Here is a 13,143-nt window from a genome sequence, read left to right as displayed (position 1 = left end):
AAAGAAAGAAAGAAAGAGAAAAAGAAAAAGAAAAAGAAAAAGAGGAAAAGGAAAAGGAAAAGGAAAAGGAAAAGGAAAAGGAAAAGGAAAGGAAAGGAAAGGAAAGGAAAGGAAAGGAAAGGAAAGAAAAGAAAAGAAAAGAAAAGAAAAGAAAAGAAAAGAAAAAGAGAAGCTGTAAGGGAAGAAGATTAAGTGATTTTTGAATTTGAGTAAATAAATTACACAACTCCCTGGTGCACACCATCCATTGTCAGAAATGCAGGCAATGTCTATTCTGTCAATAATACCATTAGAAGCACCATCTTAGAACACGATGCTAATTCTAAAGAGTTCAAATGAACAATGCAACGCTGTGCAAAACTGGTAGAGGAGGGGCAGGGCATCATTCACATCAAGTCTGAAGTTAATGGCACTCCCTGGAGCAGTGCAGCCTAGAGTCTATAAAGTTCTACCCCAGGCCTTGAATGCGTGAAAGTGACCAAGATAGCCAAACCACTAGGAAGTTACTCTACTGTTTATTTTTCACCTTGAATCCTAGAGCCTGTAACTCAATGGTCCTCAAGAGAAGTAGAGGGAGAGTCGCTCCTTGGGGAAACTGTATTTGGCAATGTATGGAGACATTTCTGGTGTCATGACTGAGAGTGGGGGTACTCTACCAGCATCTAGTGGGTAGAGGCAAGGATGCTGCTAAACATCCTACAATGGAAAGGGCAGCCCCCACCACCAACAACAAATATCCCACCCAAAATGTCAATAATGCCAAGGCTGAGAAACCCTGGTATAGCTTCATTAAGAACTCCTGCTTTACTGAAAAGGTCCCTGAATTTTACACTAAGAAGCTAGGCTCAGTAAATACACTTTCACATGTGAATGTGGCTAAACAAGACAAAAACCCATATGAACATTACTTTGAGAAATAAAAAACTAAAAAGTACACTGTCAATTTATACTGTTATTCTCTACTAAATATCAATATTATAGTTTGACACGTTTCAGTGTTAATTACAGCCAGATACAGATAGCAAGGAAAAAAGCACTCATTTGATACCATGAAGTATCAACCTTCCATGTCCAAAGTGAATATACAGATCCAGTCTGAGGACACAGGAGACTAAGGGGCAAGGACAAGGCTGCATTAAGCCATGCCTAGTGGAGGTAAGTGGCTTCCATCTAGCAAAATACTGTACACACTCACCTACAGACATGAGCCCTTTGCACTTAGATTTTCACTTCAGCCAAACACTCCTTCCCACAATCCCCTTCATTTTTTCCTTCCAGTCCTGTCACAATGTTGTCTTATAAATACCCAGGCACAAGAACAAATTTCATTTTCAAAAAACTCAACAAATGTTCCTCTCAATATGTACTAGTTAAATGAGAGAAGACAATTTTATCTGGATATCCAGTCTCCTGGTTTCATGTCAGAAGTCCACAGGGCCTCTCCCAGGAGACCATCTCCATCAACTCAGCAAATCACTGCCACGCTTGCTATCCATCCCAAATTGGTCTCAAGGATGCAGAGGCACCCAAACATCACCAATTATAAAAGCAACCATTCCCCTTCTGATGCCTATTTCTCACCTCTCAGGGCCTGGCCTGGCTGTTACAATGCATGCTGCCTTGCATTTGGGTCCTCCCTGACTTATCCCACCTTAACCATTCTGCCACAGCTCCTCCTCACCTCCTTTGTTCATACACTTGACCTCCAACACCCAGAGGCTGCCAAAAGCTTCATAACCTGAGCTACAAAGTAACCCTCCTACTGCAGAAGAGAACCATACAACAGCCCAGTGTGCACAGAGAGCATGCATGGTGCTTAAGATATGTGGCCTGTCAGAAACAACCATCTTCTACAGAAGCAAATGGTTTACAAAGCAAGAATATATTCCCTACCCCTTAAATTTATCCCTGAGTGGTTAATACTTCTGAATATCAGCTTTGCTAGGCTTTACTTCCTACAAAATATAAGAAATGGAAAAATCAGACATTAGATTTACTTTACAGAAAAGAGTCAAATATATGCCAAAAATAAAGTGAATAAACAACTTGTATCTCTTCAGTAACATCAACTCTAGCTCTCAGAAGAAAGAAGGTGATCTCTAATGCTATATAAACCCTGTTAACCAATGCTTTCAAGTAAAACTACACGTTAAAGTAACAGCACGCTTACACACAACTGGAGAGAAAAAACTGAAAGAGAAAAAACTGTGGAAAAATAAAATTACCCATATAAACTGACAACAGAGAAAACTGGAGAGAAAAAACTGAAAAGAGAAAAAACTGTGGAAAAATAAAATTACCCATATAAACTGACAAAAGTAATACTCACTGTAAATGAAGTAATCCTTGATGAATTTGTGAGTTTGAAATTTTTGAAACTAAATTAAACAAAGCATCATGATTTCATTTTTCAACCTGGACTTTGACAGGATACACAGGAAGTCCTAAAACCTAGACTTTTAAGCAACTATACAAAGTCTGCATCCATACCTAAAACCAAGAGACAGCTTAAAGGATAATTATGATTATACTTAATGGAATAGCTGTAATCAATTAATATTCTATAAGAATATAGAGTCATAATGGACAGAATACTGAATTTAGAGTGAAATCTTTTCTTGAGAGGCAAAGAACGGACCTCTTAACCCATCTATCCATGCACTAATTCCTCTATTGCTAAATGTGCAGAGTGAGACATGGAGTTTACCAAATATAATCAAAATATTTTTAATAACTTCTTTTCCCTTTTTGCCCACCAAGAACAGAAGCATCCATCCAAAGGAAAGAATTTGTTTATAAAATGTTTTAAACACTACATTTACAGTTTTGCAACACAAAGCTATATTACGCATGAACTCCCAATGCAGGGTATTTCCTGTTCTTCCTCCTTAAAGCCAGAAGGTCTATAATCAGAGGTATCCAAAATAGAAGTGACTTGCATTTCATTGTCCAACTAAGATTTCTGCAAGGCTCAAAAAGCAAACTGGCAAGGATGCAATTGCAATTGCTAACAATTATCTTTACTATACCTAGCTGTATTTTTCTCAGTGCCAAAAGCCAATTGACATGTCTACAGATGCTAGTACATTTCCACTGAGCGTGGCACTTACAACTATCATACCCAATGAAGCCCCCCTATACATCCCCAGTAGGGAATAAAGCGTACAAAATAATGACCCAGGAATTAAAATTCATGTACTAGGTAATGCAGCTACAAAGTAATGAAGCCAGGTTACAGTAATTTTTTATCAAGGTAGTATAACCATGGAAAACTAGACACTTAGCCTAGAAATATTACCATCACCAAACATTTTAGAACTTTTTAGAACCGCCTTTCAGTCCAATTTTTCAACCATATTAAAAAACAAATCAAAAATAAAATTTTCTTTACAAAGTCAAAACTAATGTATAAAATGTCAATATTCTGGGGCGCCTGGGTGGCTCAGTTGGTTAAGCGTCCAACTTCGGTTCAGGTCATGATCTCGCAGTCCGTGAGTTCGAGCCCCGCATTAGGCTCTGTGCTGATGGCTCGGAGCCTGGAGCCTGCTTCAGATTCGCTGTCTCCCTCTCTCTCTGCCCCTCCCCCGCTTGTGCTCTGCCTCTGTCTCTCAAAAATGAATACATGTAAAAAAAAATGTCAATATTCTGACAAAGATGAAGAAAAAAAGATCTCAAGGTTTTCCAATCCAGTTTTTAAAAACTTGGTGCACCTGGATGGCTCAATTGATTAAGCATCCGACTCTTGATTTCAGTTCAGGTCATGATCTCACAGTTCATGAGCTCAAGCCCTACATCGGGCTCCACACTCTCAGTGTGGATTCTCTCTCTCCCTCTCTCTCTCTCTGCCCCTCCCCCACATTCTCTCCCTCTCTCTCTCTAAATAAACATGTTAAAAAATAATAAAATTAAAAAAATTTTTTTAAATAAAATAAAAACAACCTTCACAGCAAGGCAACAGAGATGTCCAGAGTGTAGTAGTTTGTAGCTAACCAACTCCTGAGGTGATCTCTTCTCTCAGATTCACTGAAAGACTTTCCAGGCAAAATCTTACTGATTTGAAGTTATCTGTCAGATGACAACAATTGATTGGAGCTTTGGAACACCCCTTTCCTCCAAGTAGCAGATAGTGAAAAGAGCCCCTAGAAGTAAAGGAAGAGAGCCAGAGGAAACAGCTACAAGCAGCTGAGAGAAGGAAGGGAGAAATGGGTTAGAGATCTGAGCTCTCTGCAATTGTGGATCTAGGTAGCCTCCTTCTAGAAAGAAATGGGCACAAACAACCCCCAATAACTTGTTTCAGGCTGACTGAGCTCATTTTTCAGCCCATCAGTTCTCCTTTATATTTTTTTGTTTATTTATTTTTGAGAGAGAGAGAGAGACAGACAAATGGGGGTGAGGCAGAGAAAGAGGGAGAGACACAGAATCCCAAGCAGGCTCCAGGCTCTGAGCTGTCAGCACAGAGCCCAATCTGAGGCTCAAACTAATGAACCCCAAGATCATAACCTGAGATGAAGCTGGAAACTTAACCAACTGAGCCACCCAGGCACCCCAAGTAGTATTTTAATATAATAAATTTATGCACATGTGCACCTTAAAAGTTTCTCTGAAGAATAAAAACAAAACAAAACAAAAACCTGGCTTCAGCCTCCATCTAAGGGTACATACTAGCATCAGTAGGAACGTCGCTCCCATGGCACAGTCAGCAGACTGCCTGGGTGGACTCTATTATTCCCAGGAGTCCCACTGCTCATTGCATGCCATCACGGTATGACTTTGGAGAGACTGCAACCCAGAAGGACAATAAATGTTAGAAAGAGTAATATTTCTATTCCAAATTCTACTGCCAGCAAGATTCCCATTCAAAGGTTATACAGCTGTGTATAACCTCATCCTACCCAGCTCTAAAATTCCAGTTATCTTTCTGGCACTACCTTATGAACACTGACTGCACTGATGTCTTTATTAGGATGAGCCCCTCAGGCTTCTAGCCTCTCTGGTTATGGAAAGTTCAAACACACTTTGTTGTATATCTTGGAACACATTTAATATTTAATGCAAGAAAATCAACATAAGTACTATGTTCAATGACACACATCCATCTAGTACTTTTTGGTTTATTAAGCATTTCAGCTTCATTTTGATTCTCATTTTAGGTACCTCAGGGCATAAGGCAAGACAGTACTCTTAGACACATTCTTTTTAAGCAAAAAGGAAAGTGAGGCCCAGCAGGACAGAGGTCCCCCGGTAAAGGCAGAGCCATGTCTGAAACACAGGTCTCCTGATTATTCAGCTCCTGCTCTCATGTGCTCCACCACACTTCACAGAGCTAAAGGCACATCCCATAAACCACCTGGGAAGACCCTGTCCTGGATTTATCCTTCTTGAGCCCTGATTCATTCTTCAGGAAAGGTAGGACAGAATAATGTTGAGAGTCTCAGAGTACAGAGAAGAAACAATCTCCTGACCAAGAATCCCAGCAACAAACTACTCAACGTTTCAAGATGATGCAAAATGCTGCAGGGAAAATGAACTCTTTCCCTCCTTCCAGCCATACACTGAAAATCTGAAAATGATACTGAACACATGATATCAACTGCTATTGCCATGGACTGAGCCTGGCTGCCTATATGTTGACTCATGAAAGGATTTGTACTCTGAAGTATGACAAGCATGATACCATCAACAGCACTCTTGTGAAAAATACCAAATGCTGCTTCCTTAAAGTAAACTAAATATGACACGCTTGGAGCTAAATCTCTGACCTTGTGTGACTAAAACAGAATTTCAAAGCCACTCACAGGTCCTGCATCTTATTATTTTTTTCCTTTTGGTTCTGCTCTTTCCTAGATACCAACAAAATTTAATCTTTGTGTTGGTTTCATCCAACCAGAAATGTGAAAGTAATTTGTCTCCTTAAGATAACAGAGACAATCAGCTTTGTAGAAAAGGGTGAGAAAATTTACCATTCAACAAAATCATTTAATCTTTCACTCCTCTCAAAAAGCAGGCAGAAAAGTAAAAATCCTAATCACAAAGTATTGTCAACCCAAAGAATACAGACAATGAACGAATGGCTTAAAGCAGGCATGGGCTAGGCATGGGAAGAGGGGGGCCAGATTTTAGACCCAGGTCACTCCCTACTTAGCTGTCACAGGGCAGTTGGGAGGTGGAGCTTTAGCAAGTGACAGCAGATTGAATCCCAACTCTGCCATTAACTAGCTATGAAAACTTGAGCAAATTTCTTAACCTGTGAGTCTCAATTTCCTCTTCTGTAAAATAGAGAGAAAGATATAAAGATTTTTAAAAATACAGATCAAGTAATCAGCACAGCACTTGGCCCAAAGTTAACACATAGTAAATTCTACTGCCCTTGTCCATGATTGGCATAACCTGGGCAAGAGACAGCACCTCTCCAAATTTCAGTTTCCTTACCCGTAAAATGAGGGTGGGGAGCAATGACTCCATGATTCTAAAATACAGAGGAAAATAAGTGTAGTAGAGGTCATGGAATCATCATAGTGCTTTGGAGAACAGCACTCTCAGCAAACCTTTAAAGTGTACCTCTCTGCATTGCCTAATATGCATCAGGTCATGCTTGATCAGGGTGTCTTCCCAAGTCTTACAAGCAGTGCAGCTAATAAATCTTAGCCTGGAATGAAAGTCCAGGTATAGTTTTGTTAATCAGGCTGGAAATGGTAAGTGGGTCTGAGACACAAGAAAAATGAAGCCAAAGAGATGAGGCTACAGATATCCAAAAAAACAAAAAAAAAAAACAACAAAAAAAACCACCAAGAACAATAATTTAAGCTAATACTATAACAGGTGCTTAGATCTTAAATTGTTCTTTTGTCTCCCCACCCTTGTAACAGTGAGAGCACTTTTTCCAGTCATCTTTCCCATACCGAGGATGAGCCCCTTAGGCTTCTAGCTTCTCTGAGTATGGGAAGTGAAAAGATCATTTGCTGTATATCCTAGAATACAGTTCATGTTTAATAAAGAAAATCACCATGAGTGGCTATGTTCATAATTGCATATGTTCATGTAGTACTTTTTGGTTTATTATGCATTTTGGCCTCTTTAAGTATGGAAAGCCACCGCTAAAGCCATTCATCTGAAGAGATAAGGAAAAAAAGATTAAATATATCACATTGTTAAGCAGACTTCCATTAGCCATAGTTTATTTCAGTTTAGGTTTTTTTTTTTCTTTTGTTATGCTTTCTTTGTTATGTTTTCTTTCTTTTCTTTTCTTCTTTTTTTTTAAGTTTACTTATTTTGAGAGAGAAAGAGGCAGAGAGAGAGAAAAAATCCCAAGCAGGCTCCACACCATCAGTGCAGAGCCCGATGCAGAGCTCGAACTCCTGGAACCGTGAGATCATGACCTGAGATGAAATCAAGAGTTGGACGCTTAACCGACTGAGCCACCCAGATGCCCCACTTTAAAACCTTTCTTAAGTTTCATTTTCAGGATTTTGCCGTACCTCCTACCTCTCAGGTCAAAACACAAACAAAACCAAAAAGTTTCATATCCACTCTACTTTCATTATTACAAGTCTTGTCATTCTCTATTTCCCTCCTATGCTTCTCATGCAATAAATACTCAAGATGATACTCTGACTCCGATGTCTTGAAGTTGCTGACTTCACTCATTCATTCAAACAAAGAGTGTCTTCAGGGCAGCAGGCACTTGGGTTACATCAGTGAACAAAATGAAAATCTTCTAGTAAAACTTAAATACTAACAGACAGAAATAGTTGTTGTTATGACATATGTATATAAATATTTATAATGCACATTATAGGTGATATGGAAGAAAAACAGTAATTCAGAGAATGTGTACCAGGATTGCTGATGGGGTAACAGGAGAGATGTTAAATGCAGGCCCATCAGGAAGGCTTCACTGAAAAGGTGAGGCTTGAACCAAGACTGAAAGCAGTTGAGAGAGTTAGCCAAGAAGAAACACAGAGAAAAACATTCCAGGCAGAGGGACAGAGCAAAGCCCCTGGGGTGAGAACATGTCAGGTTTATTCAAAAACCAGCACTGAAGGAGGCCCATGTGGCTTGTGTGAGCTAGCAAGTGAGCCAGGAAGGCAGGAAGATCACACAGGGCCTTGAAGTCTATTATGACTCCATGGTAAAAGTCCATTGTAAAGTTCTTATTTGATGTGGAATAAGGAATCACTCAGTTTTTGAGCAAAGGAGTCACATGCTAGTTTTTTTGTTTGTTTGTTTGTTTTTAAAGGATCTCACCATGGCTGCTGTGTTGAGAACAGACTGTAGTGGACAAGGGTAGAAGCAGGGAGACCAGTTAGGTGGCTTAGCTCAGAAGAGCAGCAGGAGAGGTTTTGAGAGCAGTTAGATTCTGGATATATTTTGAAGGTTGAGGGCCATTCTTTCCTAACAGATTAGATACAGAATAATAGAGAAATTGGCTTGTCAAAGAAGACAATTGATCTACAAAGGATGAAACTGCTAGCAATCATTTTGAGGCAAAACCCTAAATTGACACTTTGGTACAGATGTTACAGGCATCCTGTTCTACTTTCCTCGGTCTCATCAAATCTCAAATTCTCTTTAAATCCACCCCTCTTTCTCTCCTCCCACAGAAATAATCTAATTAGAGAAGGACACTCTACTGCAGATAGATGATATTTCCTCTGAGAAACTGTGGCTATGACTGCAAAGACAGACACCCTGCCCCAGGCTATCCAAGCAACAATGGAAAGTTTCCATGTGTCATGTACTGGCTGTATGACTTTGGGCAAGTCATTTCTCCTCTCTCTGCCTCATTCTTTTGTCTTAAAGTTAATACTATCCACAGGGTTATTGTGAGTATTAAAAAAATGAATAGATATCAAGCAGTTAGAGCAGCATCTGACACAGAGTACACAATATATAAGGAGTACAATTATTACTGTCACTGTCATTAAGTCTTTCTGTTATTTCTCAGTCTCAGAATAATTTTATGAGAAATAATATCTACAGAGCTGATGAGTCTAATATGTATTATTCCAAAAACATGAATAATCTAACACTAAGGTACTGAGTACAGGGCAAGTTGCTGGTAGGTGTCATAGAAGCCTAATTGCCCTAACTCAGTCACTAAAACAGTACAGGGCAAATATTACCCATTGTGTGTTTTAGGCAAGGAAAACATGGATTCATACCTCATGTCTCTGTGATTTTAAGAAGCTGACCTATCACAGAAGCCCCATGAACTTCTCTGAACTTTTCAACTCTAGTTGTTGAGATGTCTTAAGGGATATAAAGATGGTATCTAAGCACTTCAGCTTTTGTTACATACCAGAATCAAGAATGTTTCAGCTGTGGTTTTAAAGTGTTCACTAATCATCTAGCAATATAATTCAGAACTTAAAATCTGTATCTATTTCTATATGCTACTTAACTTAAATCTGTTCTCTTCTCCCAGCTTCTGATACTGAATGAATATCTATGGAAAATGCCACCGAACAACAGGTAACACTTTCAAGATTTATCCAGGCTGGGATTCTCAATCCTACCTGCATATTAGAATTACCTGGAGAGCTTTAAACATATTAATGCCAACGCCCACGCCTAGATCTCTGGTGTAATTGAAACCAACATTGAGAACTATGGATAGGCAAATCCTATAAGTATTACTTATTGAACGGGAGAGACAAAGAGAGTATTGTTTAAATAGTGAATTAGTATATCTGGATTTAAACTAGCATCATCTCGGGGCGCCTGGGTGGCGCAGTCGGTTAAGCGTCCGACTTCAGCCAGGTCACGATCTCGCGGTCCGGGAGTTCGAGCCCCGCGTCAGGCTCTGGGCTGATGGCTCAGAGCCTGGAGCCTGTTTCCGATTCTGTGTCTCCCTCTCTCTCTGCCCCTCCCCCGTTCATGCTCTGTCTCTCTCTGTCCCAAAAAATAAATAAACGTTGAAAAAAAAATTAAAAAAAAACAAAAACAAAAACAAAAAACTAGCATCATCTGGGGTGAGTTCTGGGATGGGAAGAAACTACTAACCTAGATTAGAAATCTTCTTAAACTGCCCCAGAGTCTCTTACACTATCCTGAACTTCCAAAACAAGAGGTGGTAATCTTCCATATGTTTTCTCAAAAATGACTTGATGACCAAAACTTAGTTTTCTTGCAAATGAAAGAACACACAATACTATTCTATTTTCCTTTGGCAAAATCCTTCCAAGACTTAGTGCCAAATAAATGGTTATAATTACTATTTTTCTCCATTTCCTTATTATAGTCAATAATAGCATATAGCTTGCCTTTAAGAAGTATGAATCTTCCTTTCATCTCTATTTTTTAATTCATTATCTAAAACATAAAGTCTCTTCTCAGTAATAGTGCATAACATGGAGAAATTATTTCCAAATGTTTTTGCCTGTCAGCATTGTATAAGACTGGGTAATAGCTTTCTATAATAAACTCATTCATTCATTCACTCCTTTAAAATACAATACTTACTAAATCTTTACTATACACTAGAAATGACATTTCTTTCAGCTGCTTAGATCATACCAGTGATCAAGACAGACCAGACCTGAATATTCTTCTAGATGCCTTTAAATGCATAAAATTAAAGTAGAACTATAGGGCAAAGACATCTAAATAATAGGTTAAGATAATGGAAATCTAATATAACTACACTACAAATACCATATGGAACCCTAATTTACTAAATGTCTACTATAAACCAGATGTTATATTACTCCCTTTAATATATGGTATTCATTTAATAAAACTGCTGTCCTGGGGCGCCTGGGTGGCACAGTCGGTTAAGCGTCCGACTTCAGCCAGGTCACGATCTCGCGGTCCGTGAGTTCGAGCCCCGCGTCGGGCTCTGGGCTGATGGCTCAGAGCCTGGAGCCTGCTTCCGATTCTGTGTCTCCCTCTCTCTCTGCCCCTCCCCTGTTCATGCTCTGTCTCTCTCTGTCCCAAAAATAAATAAACGTTGAAAAAAAAAATTTAAAAAAAAAAAAATAAAACTGCTGTCCAGTAGAGATGACATTACTATTTAGAAGAAATTAAAAGAGGCTAAACAGTGAGAAAATTCTTTCTTTTAGCAGTTTAAATTTGGCTTTCCACATTAGAGGAAATTCTACATCCCAAAGCTGTCAAGAATGACTTGTGACAGAGTTGTGTCAATTCATTTCAACAAAAAAATTTTTCATCTTAGTTCAACTACATCAACTGTGAGATTTGGGGGCTTAAAAAAAAAGAAATAATCACATTGTCATAAGAATATGTTACCAATTTCACATTTTTTTAAGTTTTTTATGTAAACTGTGTTTCAAGCATAATGCATAAACTACCTATCCATAGATATTAAACCACGCAGCTTAAGGATAACTTAGTATTAACAAATATACTGAGACCAATAAAATACATAAACATTACTAGGTACAGTGATGAATCCTTTAACTTCCTTTACAAACACTAGTCCAAACCAAACATCACTCAGCTCAATCAGAAATCTATAGGACTGTAATTCCACCCCAAGGAAAAACTGGGTGACAACCCAAAGCTGTCTCCAAACCATTCTAATAATAATCTAGTTTTGTTTTTTGTGTTTTTTTAATTATTCGTGTGAAGCTATCCAATCCTACACGACCCCCCCCCCAAAAAAAATCCTTTTTTTTTTTTTTTTTTAAGTTTTTAACGGAAATAGGGAACTGCCAATTGGGGTCAATTTACAAGTTTCCGGGGAAAGCTGATACATGCCAACCCTGTTAACTAACTCTAGGTAGAGACTGATTCCAAAATGGGATTCACTCCTTCCTCATTTACACCAAGGATCATCCATTCCCTTCGCCTTTTAAAGGACAAACGAGCTCACTCTGATCGTGCACAACTTGGCTTGTAGCTACGTTCAGACAGTGCCTGGAACGCAGGCTTTCGGGCCGCCCCCGCCCCAGAACTGGCCGCTCAAGTCTGGACGAGGGCCAGCTCCTGTCACCTCGCGACCTGCGCCCCTCTGCCCCCACGGTACTCCCGAGCCGCCCGCCGGCAAAGTTTCCCCGCCGCTCACTCGGGGGTACATCCGAGGGGGCCACTCGGGGTCGGGAGGACCCCGAGCTCCCGGGTTACGGAGACGAAGACATCGTCCTGCCCTGGTTACAGAAGCAGGCTGAGAAAGCAAAAGCAGCCTCGGCCATACAGACGCCCAGTTGTGCAGGCAGAGCACCGCGGATGCAGGCGGGGTGCGGGGACGTCAGAAGGGGGCTCAGCGAGGTCCCCGCCCCGCCACCCGGACTCGCCCGCACTCACCGTCGATGTTCTCCCGGTCGCTTATGTGCTGCAGGTTGCAGCCCGTGTCCTCGCGGCTCAGGTCCGTGTCCGGCCGATAGGACTCCAGTCGGGAGTGGGCATTCCTCCGGAGCTTGGGGCTGGACGACACGCAGCACGAGGTAGTGTTCCCCATCTTCGGTGGCCCCCCGACTCCTGCTGCTCTCGCCTTCCTCCCCGTCCCCGGGCGCGGGGCGCGGGCGGCGGGGGCGTGAAGGGGAGGCCCGCCCGCCCGCCGCCGCGGGAGGGGGCGGAAGCCGCGGCCGGCCCCCGGGTCAGCAGCAGCGGCGGCGGCGGCGGGGCCTCGCCATGGGCGGTGGCGGCGGCGGCGGCGGCGGCGACGAGCGGGCGGCGGCCCCGGCTCCCCAGGCTCTCCCTCGGCCTTCGCGCGCGCCCGCCCTGGCCCGGCGGGCCTGTCTGCGGCGGAGGAGCGCTCGGGTCCGCGCGACTGCGGCCGCCGAGCCTAGCTCACCCCGCCGCGGCCATGGCGGGCGGCGCCGCGCAGGCCGCCTCCCCCCTGCGCTTCCCGGTCGGCCCCCGGGTCCCCGGCGGCGGCGCTGGCCTCCGCAAGAGGTTCCGGTTCAAGCGGGGGAGACGCGTGTCCGCGCGGGGCGGAAGAGCTGGCGGGCGGACGTGGGCACGGCCCTCAAGCCCCGCGCAGCGAGGCGCGGTGCTGCCCGCGAGGATGCTCGGGCGCCCTCCCCCGCCGCAGCCCCCGCCCCGCCCCGTCGCCGCCTCTTCCCTCTGCCCTGGAAGCAGATCGGCGGCCGAAGAGGGAGGTCCCGTGCCGGCGCGGCCGCGCGCGAATGTGGGGTCGGGACCTGGGGCCGCGCCTCACGCAGGCAGGCGTGAGGAGCCGCA

At 42.5% G+C, this 13,143-nt stretch overlaps 1 protein-coding gene across 2 annotated transcripts in view; it reads right to left on the bottom strand.

Annotated features, from left to right (window-relative positions):
- Positions 1-12,512, bottom strand: part of CCNY (cyclin Y) — a 233,661-nt gene extending 221,149 nt beyond the window's left edge. The window contains exon 1 of one of the 2 annotated variants that reach the window (XM_030321264.1): positions 12,265-12,512. In XM_030321264.1, the coding sequence (XP_030177124.1) occupies positions 12,265-12,418 (154 nt within the window). In that variant the 5' untranslated portion in view covers positions 12,419-12,512. The remainder of the gene's footprint in view (positions 1-12,264) is intronic. The other variant, XM_030321263.1, reaches the window with a different exon arrangement.
- Positions 12,513-13,143: the final 631 nt, after the last annotated feature.

This window comes from Lynx canadensis, chromosome B4, assembly GCF_007474595.2.
Source record: "Lynx canadensis isolate LIC74 chromosome B4, mLynCan4.pri.v2, whole genome shotgun sequence".
Lineage (NCBI taxonomy): Eukaryota > Metazoa > Chordata > Mammalia > Carnivora > Felidae > Lynx > Lynx canadensis.
Note: the sequence above shows the minus strand (reverse complement) of the source record. Positions and strands in the feature narration are given on the sequence as shown.